This window comes from Macaca nemestrina, chromosome 10 (assembly GCF_043159975.1).
Source record: "Macaca nemestrina isolate mMacNem1 chromosome 10, mMacNem.hap1, whole genome shotgun sequence".
Lineage (NCBI taxonomy): Eukaryota > Metazoa > Chordata > Mammalia > Primates > Cercopithecidae > Macaca > Macaca nemestrina.
Window position 1 is genome coordinate 51,725,315 of NC_092134.1, and position 18,145 is coordinate 51,743,459.

Here is an 18,145-nt window from a genome sequence, read left to right on the forward strand (position 1 = left end):
GGTGCTTCCGGGTCCATAGGGGTATACTGTCTGAAAGCTTCCATTAATCTCTCTAAATACACAGCGGGGCTTTCTGTCTTACCTTGTAACACAGAATATACTTTAGCCAAATTGGTGGGCTTGCGAGCTGCAGCCCGGAGACCCGCCATTAGAGTCTGGTGATAAATGAGCAGTCGTCCCCTACCTTCTGCCGTGTTGTAGTCCTATCTGGGCCGGGTCAAAGGAAAAGCCGCGTTAATGAGGTCAGGATTTGCAGTTGGCTGGCCGTCATCTCCTGGAACCAGCTTTCTGGCCTCAACTTGGATTCTTTCCCGCTCCTCCGTTGTGAACAGGATTCGGAGGAGCTGTTGACAGTCATCCCAGGTTGGCTGGTGAGTAAACATGACACTGTCTAACAACGAGGTTAGATCTTTGGGATTATCAGAGAACCGAGCATTTTGGGACTTCCAATTGTATAAATCACTAGTGGAAAAAGGCCAATACATGAGACAGGAGAGCCCGGTATCATCGAGCGATCCTATTTCTCTGAGAGGCAGGGCTACGGTGGAGTCAGGGAGTCGGGAAGCTTGGTCCCGCAGTACGCGGCCTCGCGTTCGGCCGGCCGGCCCCCCCCCCCGGGTTACTTTCGCTCTCGGCTGCTTCCGCTTCTCGGTTTCCCTCTACGGAAGCACCACCCTGGGGGACTGGGTCCTGCGGGATAAGGTGCGGATATGGTGGGGGAAGTGTGGGTTCTAACGTTAGGGGGTCCTGGCTGTCTGGCAGCACAGGGGCTGAGGGAGCAGAGGGAGTCCTTTGTCTTGTAGGTCGCATTACTAGGACCTTGCAAGGCTCAAGGATGAATGGAGTTATCCAGGGTGGTGGGTCTTCCACAAGATTTTGCCACACTAGAATATAAGGAATTTGATCAGGATGTCCTGACTGCCCTGGCAGGAAAATCTTAGTTTTTACCTTAGTAATAATAGAGAGACAGAAAGTTCCTTCGGAGGGCCACCCTACGCCGAAAGAGGGCCACTCCAAACGGCAGAAAGTAACTAGCTTTCCTTTCTTTAGTTCTACGCTTAAGTTATGCCCCCGAGCCTTCACATCCTTAAAATTGGTAACAAGGAGTGAGAGCGGCGTGCTCTGGTTGTTGCCATCTTTGGACTGCTCCTACAAAGAGAAGGAGGGACGAAAATGAGTGTGAAGCAGAGGGGAGTATCCGACAGGTCCGGTCCTACAGATTAAGATCCATTGACTTGGGGGTCTCGTGGGCTTGGGGGAAATCCCGGATGAGCCCCCATTTGTTATGCCCAGACCGTTTATTCCCCGAAGAAGACCACCAGAGTCCAGAGTCAAAGCTAAGCAGCAAGGATCTTTATTACAGGTTCGAACCTGGAACTCTCCCTCGCTCGTGAAACGAGACGGGCAGGAGAGCTCTTCTTTGCTTTCTTAATGCAACTATATTTCCCCCTTCTTCATCCCTGTCTTTCCAACTAGATGCAAACAGATAAGAGGTGATCAGAGTCATAAGAAAACATCCTTAGCCAAAAAGTGTAACCATTCAATTTAACCCAAAATTCCTTTCCAGCATCCTTTTAGCAGAGAGTTGTGTTTTGTCATTTGGGAGGGATGGGAGATGGTTTACAACTTAAATCAGTTGCAAACACTAAAAATCTGGGTGATTTTACTTTAAAACCTAGAATTGCAACTTCTTTTGAATAAGTCATATAACCATTAATAACCCTGGAACCAAAGCCATAGAACTGACAAGGCTGAGGTTTAATTGTTCCTATAAACAGGTCACAGCCTCTACAGCTTATCACACTGTCCCCTATTTCTCCATTTATAAATTTAACAACTATAGTCATTACTCAAACATGACCTTCTCTGGTTACCTATTAGAGATTAAAAATCAATCTCTTTATATTTTTATATTCTATGTGTAGAAATAGACTAGACCATAGTTATAATTTTTTAAATTTGCAACAACATGGATGATCCTGGAGAATATTAGGTAAAATCAGTCAGGCACAGAAAGATAAATGTCACCTGTTCTTACTTATATGTGAGAACTATAAAAAAAAGATCTCATGGAAGTGGTGAATAGAATGGTGGTTACCACAGACTGGGAAGGCTAGTCGGGAGGGGGTGAAAAAATAAGATTTGGTTAATATTTTTATCTACAGTTAGATAAAATGAATAAGATCTAATATTCAGTAGCACAATCGGGTGACTATTGTTAACAATAATTTATTGTGTATTTCACAATAGCTAGAAGAGTATATTTGGAATGTTTCCAAAACAATGAAATGATAAATGCTTGAAGCGATGGACCTAAATTTGATTATTAGACATCAAATACTTGCATCAAAATATCATATGTATGTCATAAATATGTACAACTATTATGTATTCATAAAAAGTAAAAGAAAATATTTTAAATTTTTTTTAGGTTAAACATTTTCCATGGGTTTAATATTTTTGAAAATAATACGTTATACTGAAGTTTTCTTAAATTTTCTTTTTTCTGCTCTCACTTCAGCTCTTCAAAGATGAAACATCTGCATATTTCAAAAATATCTGTTTATATGTTTTTCTTTTTATAGACTGTTCAGAGTTGGAGAGAATATCTAGATCTTTAGATGTAGACTATTTGTATAGTATTACAGTGTCCAAGATTGCAAAAAAATAAAAAAAAAAAAGAAGCTGACGTGCCCTAACTTTGCAGCTAAATAAATTATTACACTGTGGGATTGGGGGATTCTTCATGCTGTTGAGTAGCATTTTACAATCAACACCTCTCCCCTTTTCAGGATATCGAATCCTTAACAGGAGGGCTGGCTGGTTCTAAGGGGGCTGATCCACCGGTAAGTTAGATTCTTCATTAAATTTAACCGTTGACGAATTGAATTGTGTACACACCAGGTCATCAGTCGATTGCTTGTATATTATTTGTCATATACAGGTACTTTTTAGAAATATGACTATTATAGTAACTAATAACAGAAGTACGAAATTGCTTTGAGGTGTGGTCTGGTGTTTTAAAAAGTTTTAACAACTCATAAAAGTTTATCTGAATTTATTGGTTTTAAAAATAGGAATAAAATCTTTATTAGAATATCTCTGTAATTTACGTTCTACTAATAGGCTACACTAATTGGAGAGTTTATTATTCTAAATATGAGTATAATATTTGAGTTGTAATATCTTTTCTAGTTACTGAGAAAAATTATGTCCATGTGATAAATAGTATTGACTCAATATTGTTCTTTTCTACTTAATTCAGGAAGCTTCCAGGAAATTAAAGTTTATAAAGTGGTCTAAAGTTTCTATGAATTATAATTTATAAACAGTAACAAAAGCTTGATGTTCTATTATTGGAACATCTTAGTCCTTTCTGTGATGTCTGATTTCAGAAAACACTGATAGAGATGACATCCCTATGACTTCATGCTTGAGATGCAAAATAAATTAAAAGAGTATATGTAAAGTAATGAGCCGAATTCAACTTATATCAACAAATAGTCAATGAATACTTTTTATCATTACTTGTTTTTTATTTAGCAAAATGAAATTTAATGAGGAACATACAGAACTCAGTATTATCATTTTTTTAGCTATTCTTCACATAGGCATGTAGGTGAAGTACTTTAACTCCATTAAAATGCCAGTGAGTTGTTAACTTTCAGTTGTAGCTCTTTCTCTCCTGTCTCACTCTCATGTGTCTCATGGTGTTATCTAATTTTCATCAAGTTGCTCCTAAAGTATGGCTAAAAAACATATTATAGTCCTTTTCCTTCTTTTTATTTTTATTGTAAGTATTTATGTGGAAAAATATATTGGCTGCAGACAGCTGCTTATATTTATCCCCTGGACCTATTACATTACAATGTAAGGCAAGATTTCATATAAGTCAACCCGGAAAGTATATTGACAGGATTAATGGCCAGTCTTTTACTGAAGTATTGTAGGTGAGAGCTTAGGTGATGTAATTTTACCCTTCTGCCTTGCACGGTGCTTGTCCATAAAATTCAGCTTACATCAGAAAAGTAGATCTACTACCTTCAAAATACTTCCCTCAACTGTTCACTGATTCCTGGAAGAATTCTACAGTTAAGAGATTAGTCAATTTTCAAAGGATTTGTCCCTTGTTCGAAGCAAAATGAAATATCTGTCTTCTGCAAGTACTGATAAAGATCTTATCCATTATTTACATGGTAAAATAAATTAGTTTGTCACACCCTCTAAGAAAGCATGTTTCTAAACATGAAAGATTGAATGAGTATGTGGCCTGGTTGTTGAAGGAATCCTTTTGCAGGGAGAAAATAAAGGTCACAGAAAGGAAAAATGGTATCCTGAAGGCAAACCACATCAATGTCATTCCCAATAAATAAAAGTGAATAGGCATGAGTTATACAACTTTATCTCTCTCTCTCTATATATATATATATGTATGTATAGTATATCAATCTATATATCTATATGTATACATAGATAGATAGATAGATAGATAGATTTTTTTTCCTTTTAAAACAACTTATAATACTGTGAAGAAGATAGGAGTTCTTTCTTGGCTGTGCTATACCATGATGATTATTTTATACTTATGTTTTCTGAAGTTTCAATGATTGTGCTTATTTTATAACATTTTGTAGAGCGGAAAACTTGAAAGTTTCAGAGTACATAGGGGCTTAGGCAATCTAGGGGTTCATTACTACACATTAATTTAGTGTCTCCCATTGTTAAGGAGCTATCTGGAACATACTGCCGGGACCTATGTAACAGTCATTTTCTTTAGCCCTAAATATCTAAGGTATCTAGGTATTTGGCTCAATAGTATCTAGGGTTATTTCAATCATTTAAGAGTAAAGCTATGAATGAAGCTATTGTTTTTGCCTCCAAGTTAGAAAACTGAAAGTCAGATTAAATTATACATAATCTAAATCAATTTCAAGTTTTTAAAATTATTTTTTCCTTTTTAAAATTAAAAAAAATAATTTTTGAGACAGAGTCTCATTCTGTCTGTCATCCAGATGGGAGTGCAGTGGCATGATCTCGACTCACTGCAGCCTCTGCCTTTTGGGTTCAAAGAGTTCTCCTGCCTCAGCCTAGTGAGTAGCTGAGATCACAGGCATGCGTCACCATGTCTGACTAATTTTTGTATTTCTAGTAGATGCAGAGTTTCACCGTGTTGGTCAGGCTGGTCTCAAACTCCTGACTTCAAGTGATCTGCCTGCCTCAGCCTCCCAAAGTATATTTTTTCCTTTCTTTAAAAAATGTCATTTTAGTAGATCGTCAAAATACTGTTGCCTACTTCAAAAGCTATGCTTTTTGTAGAAACCATTCTATGGTGATGTTTTCATTGGTAAGAAATTCAAAGTCTTTTATTTTTTCATTTATTGAACAGAATACATCAAGTACTGAGTGAATTATCTCTCATAAGGATGCATAGCTGTCGAGTAATTTCTTTGCCAGTGTAATAGAAATCTCAGAGGTATCTTGAAATGTTAATGGTATATTTAAAATTGCAAATTTTGCTGTGGGTCCACACAAATGTTATTTCTGAAGCAGTAGAAAACAGAGTGGAGTTTGTTATTTCAAATGGTAAGGTATATATAGAAGGTTGTGTTAAATTTGCAAATGTCATTATAAGTAAATTTGCATATCTGGTAAGAATAAATTTGAGAACTCTAGGAGAATTTTGCATTAATATTTTTAACAATAAGTGTTAAATAGATTTTACTGAAAATTCAGGTAGTCTCAGTTTTAATGTTAATAAAGAAAAAGAAAACTACTCATTCATGATTTTCAAGGGTGATTCAAAATTTTACAATGGCCTGTTTCTGAAAAGGATTTTAATTCAGAAACTGGAAATGAATTGTAGCAGCAAACACAACTTGTAGATTTTTCCAAATCACGTAATTATCTTAGATAATAAATGCTTTTATCACTGGAGAAAAAATAGTGTCTGTTAAATATTAACTTGAAACTGTCTTTGAAAATTACATCAAAAGATATTCTATATTATGGCATATGTTTCCCATTCATAAAAACTGGATCGCAGATTAACCTCTAGTGTACAGGCATATAATTCATTTACATAGAAGTACAAAGGAAAAGAAACTAGATAATCAAAATTGAAAGTGTAAAATTCATTATTAAATTAAATAGTGCTTTGTAAATATACCACTTTGTATAGTCTTTGGTGTTTTAAATATGAACAATATTAAAATGTAAAAAACCTGGGAATTGTAAAGACTCAAAGTGCCCCACATTGTCAGACAACCCCTGGTAAGGCCAGGGTAAATATATCCATCTCTGCTACAGTCCAAGAGGACTTTGGATACTGAAGTACTGGGGTGCAATGCATGAACTCTGTTATATATCTGTAAAGCATGAACCTGCTATCTGGAGCCTGTGGATGTCAGGTCAGTGTGTAACCAGCAGTGTGAAAGATCCCTTCCTGTGTTGAACCCATGAGCCAGTAGGAGAGAGGTGTAATTTTTAAGACAACCCCTGCCCTAGTGCCAGAATTCTTTGTAGACTGTGGACTAGGTATAAGTCAATAGATAGGATTTAGTGGATCAGCTTGGCCATACGAGTTAAGTTTAGTGGTAACAGACTCAAGCAGAGTCTGTATATACACAATGAGATGTGTTTCTCTTTGCAATTTGGTTTAGGAAAATATTTTGATTGTTAAGTAGCTATTTACTTTATTATTATTTCTGATGTCTTTTAAGGGCCGATATTGACAAAAATCTAATAAAGAGACTACATGAGACATTCCAGAGCATGTTTCATTGTAACATACATTTGTCAAATGTGAAGATGTTTCAATTGTATTTTACAAAATGTTATTATCAGGATTTAAATTAAATGTACTTCATTGTCTCATGTAGTAATTATAGCAAGAATACCACTGAAGATATTCAGTTTCTTCCTTGTTTTCTTTCTATTTATTACTTTGGAATAATAAGATCTATGCATTTTATTCCCTGCAGAACTTAATACTTTTAAATATTCTAAGTTTGTTTTTTTTTCCTAAATGCTAATGGTTCTCTTTATTTCTAGAGTGTGGTGAATAAGTGATTACCCATCTAATTCATATCCTTGGGTTTAATATACACACTGTCCTGAACATTCTTAAGCTCTATTAGGTTTTTTTTTTTCCCCACTGAGGAAACAGAATTGTACTTTCTGTTCTCATTTTAATTGTCTTCCTGATGGTCCTTAGCAGTTTGGATAAACACACCACAGAATGTAAAACAATTTCAATTTTCTGAGGGTGCTGTTTAGACCAAGTTATATGTATTTTAAATTGTAAATGGTCTTAGAGTTTAAACATCTACAAAACTGATCTTAATTTGATTATTCAAAAGTGACAATGTTCTACTCATTTACTTCAGATAAGATGATAAAATATTAATCTGAATTGTGTCCTAATTTAAATTCTTTCAACTTGAACCTTATATTGTTATATTACTTCCTTTTATTTTCCTGTTTGTTTATTTCAAATTCAATATGTATTTGAGTATACACCATGTGCTAGGCTATACTATAGCATTTGGTTAGGTTTTGGAGACACTGTGATAAACAATACACAGTGATTTCAGAATTTTACAATATACTTGAATGGATAGTTTGGCAAAAACCAATTATAATTTCATGTAAGCACAAGATGAGATGAAGGCAAGTAAGAGTACCACATAATCCCTTTGATGGGAATGGAAAGGAACTTGAGAAACAAGCAAGGCAAATAGAAGAAAATCATTTCTTTCTTGCCAATTGTAGGATGAGTTGAAGTTTGCCAAGTTTTGGGGGGACCGTGGTATATTAAGCAGAGGAAACAGCATCTGCATAGGTAAAAAAATGAGAAAATAATATCATGTAGTAAAGTATAAAATAACCTGGGCATGGCAGATAAAGGTGAGATAGAAAGCTAGAAAGTTAAGCCTGGGCAAGAATATGATAAATTACATGCAAGGAATTTGTACTTTATACTAAAGACCAAAGGGAAGCAGTAAAGTCTTTAAACAGAAGAGTCAATGATATCTTCCCTTAAGAAACATTTTATTGTTATCTGTTGGAGAGTGAATTAGAGAAAAGACTAAAGCAAAGAGACCTATGAAAAGACTTGCAGTCATTCATCCAAAGGATAGTGATGAAAATGATCATGGTGACTTTTTTGGTCTATTTTCGTAGATTATAACAATAACTGAGGGCAATATCACAGGAGAAACTCAACATTATTTTTTTTAAAATTAGATGATTAATAAAAGCCTATAAGGTGACAACAAGAATGGAGAAGAATGGGTTGACTCACGAGATATTGAGAACATGGTGAACATACAAGAATAGGTGGTTGTTTGGAAGCAGACTGAGGCCTATTGAGAAGTCAAGGCTGATATTGGAACTTTCTGCTTTGGCAATTGAGTGGATGAAGGTACCATTCATCATGACAAGAAACCAACGAGATAGAGCATTTTCAAGGGAGAAATGAGGGATTCAGTTTTAGACATGTTAAGTTGAGCTAACTGAGTTGGGAATATATGAATGATTTGGAAATTTAAAGGTGAGATCTCATTTAAAGCTGTTTATTTGGACATGTAGAAGACTTAATTAAAGCTGTTGGAGTTGATGACATCATCCTCCCAAAAAACATGTATATAGAGTTAGAAGATAAGAGAGTTCAGAATAAAGCTTGAGAAAGAAAAGCACTTAAGTAAAGGTCAGAGAAAAATGTGCCTCAGAAAAGACAAAACAGAGATGGGTCCAAGGATGGAATACCAGAAATGTGAGAATCATCAATGCCAAGTTAAAGAGAGGATGACAAGAGGGATATTAGCAGTTTCATGATGTTGAGAGTTCAAAAACTATGTTGTATTTAACAAGAAGAAATGATCTTGGTGAGAGTAATTGTAGTAGAGTAATTTAGGTAGAATCAAATTTCCAGGGGCCTGAGAGATTAAATGGAAGACTAACAACTGTATTCAGTGACTGTAGAAAACTATTTTAAGAGCTTTGTTATGCAGGAAGTCAGAGGAAGCAATAGCCAATAGAGGAGATGCAGTTGAGGTGCAGTTATCTTAAAGAGAGAAGATTTGAGTGTGTTTTGTCATTACCTGTGTGCTTGGTTTAAGCATTTCAGAACCAAAATATTTCCAGGTACTAATAAACTCCAGATTGTGGTCATAGACATGGGTGATGAAGTAAAGAGGGACTGAAGCTCATTGGAATTGATGATATTAAGGAACCAGGAGGCCAGTGTTGGATGAATCTTTTTTTGTGGCCCCTGCAATGTTTTCTATCTACATTCAGGCCCTTGATGGCCCAATCTGTTTCACAGTTTAAGTGCTACTTAAATAATGATAACTGAAAAATTTATATTTCTAGGTTACATCATTCCCTTGAACTTCAGATTTGTGTATATGACTAAACATTTGACATGTCCACTTGTATATCTGGAAGGAATTTAAAACATAACAAATTAAAAATTGAACTCTGATTCCCTCTATCACTCCTGCAAACCTCCTGCCATTTTCCCCCTCTCAGTTAAGGGCTACTTCATGCTACCCTTCTCAAAACCCAAACACTGAAAGCCATAATGTGGGCCTGTCTTCACAACTTATTTAGAATCCTCCAAAACTACCACTGTGTTTACAGCCACCATTCTTTCTCACCTGTCCAGTCTCTATGAACCAAGAAGGACAGGTTTTGTGAAATGTAAATTGGCATGTTACATTTAGCCTTAAAGCTGTGTTAACTTGCTATCGCAATAAAATTCCCAAAGCCTGTGGAGTGGTTTCCGAGACTCTTAATTACTTCCTTCCCTTATGATGATTCTAGGAACTCACCTTCTACCTTTTTCTCCATAGCTCATCCACTTAGGCTGCACTAGCCATTTTGCTGTCCCTTTACCCAGGCAAGTTTATTACCGGTAAGGGACATTACACTTGCCATTTTTCCTTCTTTGTGCCATGCTCTCACCTCAGATATCCTCATGGCTTACTGCCTCACTTTCTTTAGGTCTTTGTTTCATTGTCACTTTAACAGAGTTTTCCATGAACACCCAATATTATTTTTTCTGACCCTATAGGATTATTGTTTATATTTTTCTACTAGAATATAAACTTTACATAGTTGCAGGCCTCGTCTCTTTCTTTCACTATTATAGAATAAAGATTTATAATACTTGGCATATGAGTTTCTCAATAACTATTGGTTGAATGAATGAATTAGAACAAATATTCATGAGCACATGATTTACATGGACATATTTGTGTGCTCACAATGATAACTGTAGCAGCATACCGCATGGGAAAAGAGATTGAGGTTATTATAATAATTCCAGAATAAAATTACAAAGGTGAACTTCAGACTATAGTAGTGGTAGTAAGAATGACAATAGCAAATGAAAAAAACATACAAAACCAGTATCAATAGAATTTTATGGTAGGGAGAGAAATAGGACCCAAAGAAACCTTTAAGTTTTGGCCACTGGAAGAAATAATAGTAAAGAAAATCAAAGGGACATATTTCGAATGCCATATGTCTTAGTTACATTGTTTAACATCGTTGGAATAGAAACCCTATGAGAGCAGACATTTCTGTCTGGTTTACTGCTGGACCACCAATGCTGGCACACAGTATGCCTTCAATAAATATTTAATCAACATAAATTAAACAAGAATTATGATGATAACAGGTCTCAGGTTGTAATAGTGTGAACCAGTAATTGAAAACTTCCAAAAATGCAGGAGTTAAAAAATGTGAAATGAGGTTTCCATTGTTGAATCAAAATTTTCCTTAAAGCCCCAAAACATAGTGCCATTGATGATAAGTATCCCCGCATTCTTCGGAAAAGTGTTAGACATATTCACCACAGACTTGTAATAATGGCAGCATCAGTCCTGCCACTATGAATCACCACCATTATCCTCTCTTAGAGAAGACCAGATGACTCATTAGCAGAGAGCTGTCAGCTGGTAGGGAGTACTGCAGGGTTTTTACTCTGTGGAGAGAAGTGTGTGCTTCTCCTTAGCCAAATGAGGGTGGACCCAAGGCAATGACTCATAGAAAGAAGCAGTGGTGTTTTTGTATTTTGATATTTTTTCAGCAGTATATCATCAAGTACTTCCATGAGTTAGATGTAAGGTAAGGGAAGAAATAAATGAATGTGCATTCCTTGGAGTTTGCAGACATGTGTGGCCACTGAATCTGATGTTTGCTGCTTCTCCAATAAATTTGGGAGGTAGAAGTCTGGTTAAGCTAATCTAAATTAGGCCAATGAGAAAGAATAGCAGTAAAAGTGGTCTTTACAACAAGAATTTGGTGTGTCAGAGGTACATGAGCTTCCCATGTGCCAGATTGATGAAGTAGAAGGATAATAGAACCCTTTATATGATGACTGCCTGCTAGGGTAATGGGATCCAGTATTAAGAATTAATAGGATGTCAGCTGTTCTGCCAAGAATATAAACTGAAATGTGAGGAGGTGGTGGGAGGCAAATGGTTAGTCAGAAAGCAAATAGCAATTGCCTATGTCAATGATCTGTGTAGCATGGGCTATCCCCACGGGACGACCTCCAAAGAATCTTTTAATGATTCCCAATTTAGAAGTCCAGTATTTTGGCACCTGGAACATAGAAGTTACCAGTCTTATAAAACTTTGCCTTTTTTTCTGTAATGCATTTTCATATCCCTGCCCCAACCTAGAAGAAAGACCTATGAATCAGACAGAATACAGGTGAAAAAGTGGATCATCTTCCTCTTTTCCAGTAGTTCAAGGTGGAGTGATCAGAAAAGCTCTGTGTTAAATATGTAACTTAAATTTTGGTGGTGGGCTGTACTGGGCATTCTGAACTCGAAAATGGTCTGGATATCCACATTGAGATTCATTCTTGCAACTCTAAGTGACTGAAAAGTTATGAATCTGCTCAAGCTGAAGTCCAGACAAGTAGAGGGACTATATGACAAAGCATGTTTAATGACGAGATTGATGAAAAATGAAGGTGTTACTTATTTGAGATTTGTTGCTTGTTTGTAGTTGCTTGTTTGAATTGAAGTCATTTCATTAGCTAACCTCATTTACATGTTAAAAAGACCATGCCATTTTTAGTTATTAATGATGGGGAGGAGTAACAGGAGGAATAGTCAGATGGTGTGAGCACCAAAGTAGAGATGGTTCTACTTTGGAATGGAGACGTAAGGGTTGGAAATTCTAATGGTTTTCAAGAAAGGTGTTAGCACTACTTTCTGAAGTTAAGTGAGCTGCGGAATTTGGAAAAGCATCCTATTGGTACAACCTATGAAGCCATTTAAATCTATTTTCATTGAGGTAAAGTGATGATGGGCTCCTTCAACAAAGTGATGAAATAGGAAAGATTGTTTTCTGTAAAATAGGGGTTTCAAAGGCACAGTAAAAAGTCTGAGGGGAAGATATTGGAGAAAGTAGATAAAAGAGAAAACACACAGAACACTAGGATAAACATTCTGGAGAGGTGTGGTGAAGTAGAACGGTTAACATTTTGCATGTCCCCCAAAGATGATAAAGGATAACTGCTAGGAAAATTTCCAAAATAATTAGCGTCAGTGTACACATAGAGTCAGTTCAGACTACAATTTATTAGAAGTCAATAAAGTTATAGAAAGTGTACAATATTGTGTGCAAACCATATTTTATATAAACCTTTGATTTCAATTTTTTGTAATCCATGCAAAACAGCATAAGAGGTAGTGGCATAGAGTGTGGACTCAGGAAAGTCAGCCTCAATTTGATTTTTGACTCCACCTTTTGATAGCTGTTTTTAACCTTGAGCAAACTAGCTTTCTTCTTTGTGTCTTTATTTCTTAAGCCATGTGATTATGATGAAAACAGGATCTTTTACATGGTGGTTCTATTTAATGAGCCAGCAATGTAGAGTGCTCCAAACCTGCCTGGCAAACGCAAGTCCTCTCTAAATGTTTACCACTGTAACTGCTATGGTTTAGAACTACTTAAGCATCTATATTTCAACACAATCAAACTACTTAGAGGGCACATGCAAATGTAGTTTTCTGTAATCAAAAATTTAAATTACGTTAAATATAGAAATGAGCAAATAAATAGGAACTTTCAGACTAATACCTGAAAGACCTGAAAGTTAAGTTTATGATAACATTGAGTGTTACGTGTTAAAAATGTGGGAAGCATTGTGGAAATATCTTAACATATTGCTTTATCATTCTGATGATTAATGTGATAGAAAACAGTTTAGAAATTATTTTTTTGCTGTATCTGTCAAATTATTTGAGAACCTCTGGGTAATGAAACAACTCTTGGTTAGAAATAAAGTTTCCTTTTGATGTACTGTTAATTTATAATTAATCTATACAGAAAAAGGTATTTAAAGAAAGACTTGTGAAGTAAAATCAATGTTAATGAAATAGGGCAAAATATACAAAATAAATATTAATGTATATTCAATTTCCTGGTTAAAGTACAATATAAATTATTTTACTTCAAGTATTTTTGCTCCCCAAAATACCATTGTTTTGTCCAAAATGGAAATATCATTTTAACCACAGAAATTGCAAATATTTGTATTTTGTTCTTTTTCTCTCCCTTCCTTTTCTATTTATGTTTATTAGACATATATTTATTTCTTTGTATATAAGTTGGAAGGCATTTATATACAACCCTTAAACATATAAAAAACATAAGTAACTTTTTATATATCATATATGTATGTGTATGCACATATACATACACACACACGTATATTCTTCTACAGAAAATAGAACAGATTTCTTGATCTCAAGTTCTTAACTAGAGACTGGTTTCTAATTAGACTGTTCTCATCTAACACAATAAAGTGAAACTATTTTTACTTTTTAAATCAAAGATAGATGTTTTTCTGAAAAAAGAAAGATGGATAAATACAGTTTTATACATATAATTACTCATTAAAATGTGAAAAATATGAAGTAAAGATAAAGGCTTATAGAGAAAGCATATTAGTAATACCTGTTGTATACTTAGTACTGTTCTTAGCACTTTATGAAAATAAAAAATACTGACCCTTTACTATTAAATTTCTGCACTCTAACTGGTTAGCAATCATTTCTTTTTTCTTTTCTTTCTTTTCTTTTTTTTTTTTTTTTTTTTTGAGATGGAGTTTCGCTCTTGTTGCCGGGGCTGGAGTGCAATGGTGTGATCTAGGCTCACCACAACCTCCGCCTCCTGGGTTCAAGAGATTCTCCTGCCTCAGCCTCCCAAGTAGCTGGGACTACAGGCATATGCCACCATGTCCAGCTAATTTTGTGTTTTTAGTAGAGATGGGGTTTCTCCATGTTGGTTAGACTGGTCTCGAACTCCTGACCTCAGGTTACCCGCCCGCCTCAGCCTCCCACTCCCTGGGATTACAGGCGTGAGCCACCACACATGGCCAGCAATCATTTCTTTTTAACACATGATTAACAAGTGTAAAAATGAGTACATAAATAAATGATTAATTTTGCATTATATAGAAATAATCATGATAATGATAATTTGGGTTTGGGGGGTATTTTTATATTTTTAGAAGACTTGTTTTGAGAGGTGAATGTTAAACCAGGTCTTAAAGAACTAATTTGCATTAAATTAAGATCTTCATTATGAATGGAAGTAAATCAAGGATCTTTCTTTTCTTGGTCCAAAAGTACTTCAATTCTACAGACCTTAGCAACTACAAAAGCTAGCTACTACAACTTCTTTAAGGTACATCAGTTTGCATTTAATTGCCACATTTATTTAGAATGTAAAATTAAAATTGATTCTTCGAAACCTTTTTCAAAATTATTTACTTTTTCTAGGGAACCCCAAACATCCTCCCTGTGACTGTGTAGTCTAATAGCCTGTTCAATCTCAGATTAGGTTTGATGATTGCCTAGTCATTCCAGAAAGAATGAAGATGGATCTCTAAGAAGGTGAGTCTGAAGGCCAATCTCCAGGATAGCCCAAGGCAACAGGACATGTACAGGTCCAGGGTAACTTCTGTTGCTTCTCCAGGGACCCCAATAAGTTGGTACTGCATCCTATCTCTCTTGGCAAGATAAGAAATGAGCTAGTTTTCCAAGGATCTAACCCTGTTCTGTCACTAGTATGCATTAAACTTTGGCTTTGTAGGAAATTGCACACCTCTTTGGCTTGAGATTCTTCCCTTTCCCCTCCCTGGGTCTCCAGAAGATTGGCGGCAGCATTAACCTTCCCAGGGGAGCTGTGTCTCTGTGTTAAGGAACACTCATCTGGAACGAAAATAACTTGTTCTAGCTTTTCTTCTGTAACTAGACAGTCTTTTCAAATGTTTACAGTCAGGGAAACATTAATCAGCAAAACGTGAGAATTATGCAATTTTTTCACTTAACATTAATTATAACCACTACAGACTCTTTAAAAACGGATCTGATTGTATATTCATAATAAATTAAAGTTGAGATTCTGCAGAATTATTACTTATAATTAAAATCTATGTTGATTCAAGAATGCCACATAACAGGAATATGCCCTAAAGATTTTATGATAGGCTATTAAATTATTTTTCAAAGAGATATTTGAAGCTATTGAAATACGTTTAGAAGATTTATAAGTATTATAGGAAGAGGAGTTAAATGTATATATATTAAATATTTAATATTTTACTAAAAGAGTTCACCAAGGTTCTCTGAAATAACTAAATCATTTATATAACAAATTCTCTAGATACTCATATTTTACTCATAAAAAATTTATATTTTGATTGAAGCATGTGGTAAGAACTTTTATAGAAAATCCAAGTTTTAAAATATTTTCTTTCCTTTATCACAGATTACAATGGCTAATCTACATGAATGACTATTTTTCTTCTATTGTCAACTCCCGCAAAAATTATTTTTATTTATTTTCTTGAGTTATAGATTTAGGGGATACAAATGCAGCTTTGTTACATGGCCATATTACGCAGTGGTGAAGTCTGGATAAATATTCCTCAAATACCTATCCAGAAATACCGGATTTCACCTAATTTAAATCACCATTTTCTAACATTTCAAGAATTTAAATAAAAACTGATTATAACCAACATCATCACTCTAACTTTTAAACAAAATCATGTAAGAAATTGCATTAAATATAAGTAGAAAAAATGGTCAATTCAAGATAAAATTCAAGAATGTTTTTGAATCTGTGTATTTACAAAAAAAATTCTGATATATGACTCTACAGACAGCTAGATCCTACAGACAATAACAGATAAGAGAGAACAAATATGAGAATTAAATAAAGGTTGAAACTAAAATGATAGAAAAAGTATGCCATAAAATACTAACTAAAATAAGCCTGCTTAGCTACATTACTGTCAATAAACATGGTCTTTCAAAAAATAATAAATAGGAAAAGAGCACTTTCAATACTGAAGTTAGTGTACTAGGTAGGTAGAAAAATTTTTGATGTTTATGCATCTAACAACATACATTTAAAATATAAATACGAAAATCAACAGAATCAAAAGGAGAACAGAAAAGCCTCAATCATGGTAGACTGTTTTATCTTACTTCTCCCCAGCTCTGATTGGACTAGAAGATAAAGTCTGTAAAGATGATAATCTGAGCAATGTGATAAATAAGCTTTGCTTCGGTGATATATATAGAGCACTTACTTTATTTCCCCAGATTGACCAAATGAAGGCCATATACAGAAAAACACAATAATTGTCAAAGAATTGAAATCATATAGAATACATTTTCTTTTAACAGCAGAGTTCAGCTAGAAGTTAATACTACAAATGAAAATTTAAAAAATAATAACAAAAAAGTGCTAAAGGTTTTGGAAAACAAGATAGACACTTCTAATTAACCCGTTGGCCAAAATAATTCAAGTAAAAATAAGAAAAAAATTTTGGATTCATTTTGAGATACTACATATTGACACACGTGGAAGGCAGTTAAAGCCCAACTTAGAGAGAAATTTATAGCTTTAAAAATATATATTAGAAAAAATAAAGGCTAAAAATCAATTTTATAAGCACTTAAGAACCTAAGGAAAAAAAAAGAGCAAATAAAACCTAAAGTATATAGAAAAAAAATGGTGTTAGTAGCAGAAATTAATAAAATATATTGGAATATTTAATATAGAAGATAAACAAAGCCAAAAGTTGATTTGCAGGGGGCCGGGGGCGCGGGGGGGAATTAACATTGACAACTCTCTGGTGGATTGGTCAAATAAACAAGTGAGAAGGTGCAGATAAACAATAGCAGAACTCAGTAAGAGTATATCACTATAGGTCCTACAGACAATCAAAAACATGATATTTTGAACAGAATTTATACTGATGAATCTAATATTATAGATGAAATGGACAAATTCTTAGAAAAACACACTTCGACCAAGTTAATTCAAGAAATAAAAAACTCAGCTGATACTTCACATAAAAGAAAGAAAATCCTCAATTAAAAATCTTCTCTCACAAAGAAAACTCCAGGACCAGATGTCTTCACCAGTGAATTCTACAATCATTTAAGGAAGGAATTATACCACCTGTTAAAAGCTCTAACAGACAATTAAAAAGAAGAAGAGCTTCCCAAGTTGTTTTATTAGGTGTATTAGTTTTCTATTGCTGTGTAACAAATTGTCACAACCTTAATGACTTAAAATAACAATCTAAGTTTCTGGGAGTCAGAAGTCTGGGAACATCTTAGATGAATCCTCTGCTTAGTGTTTAATGGACTGCAATTAAGGTACTGGTGTGGCTGCTTTCTGATCTGGAGCTTAGGGTCTCCTTCTGAGCTCATGTTTATTTTATAATTAGTTAATTAAATTAAGCAATACACAGAATATGACCTCAGGTGATAGTTGGGTTTATTCCATAAATGCTAAGTCTATATACTCATTGTATAGCCAGAAAAACATGCTAGGAGGAAGACTTATGAAGCAATTCTTTTTGTTTTGTTCTTCTGTGCAGAAATTTAATTCTATAAACAAATCACCAAGATCCATACATTATTGATGGTAATTAGTTAGGATTTTATGTTAGTAGGTTTTTAAAATATTGGTTAAGTGTCTCGAAGTTTTTACTTATAATTCTGTTTTGCTTTTTTACATTTGTTAGTATTGGGACTACTATCTCTCAGCCTAAAGAAAAAAAAATCAGTATAAAATAGATTTTTTTCAACAT

At 34.6% G+C, this 18,145-nt stretch overlaps 1 protein-coding gene across 19 annotated transcripts in view; it reads left to right on the forward strand.

Moving 5' to 3' along the window:
* The window catches only part of LOC105473289 (PTPRF interacting protein alpha 2), a 510,238-nt gene that overhangs the window by 93,006 nt on the left and 399,087 nt on the right, over window positions 1-18,145 (forward strand). For 14 of the 19 annotated variants that reach the window (XM_011727001.3, XM_011727012.3, XM_071071359.1 and 11 more), the window contains one exon: window positions 2,793-2,846. The exons of the other annotated variants lie outside the window; for them this stretch is intronic. In XM_011727001.3, the coding sequence (XP_011725303.1) occupies window positions 2,793-2,846 (54 nt within the window). The remainder of the gene's footprint in view (window positions 1-2,792; window positions 2,847-18,145) is intronic. 19 annotated transcript variants of the gene reach the window in all.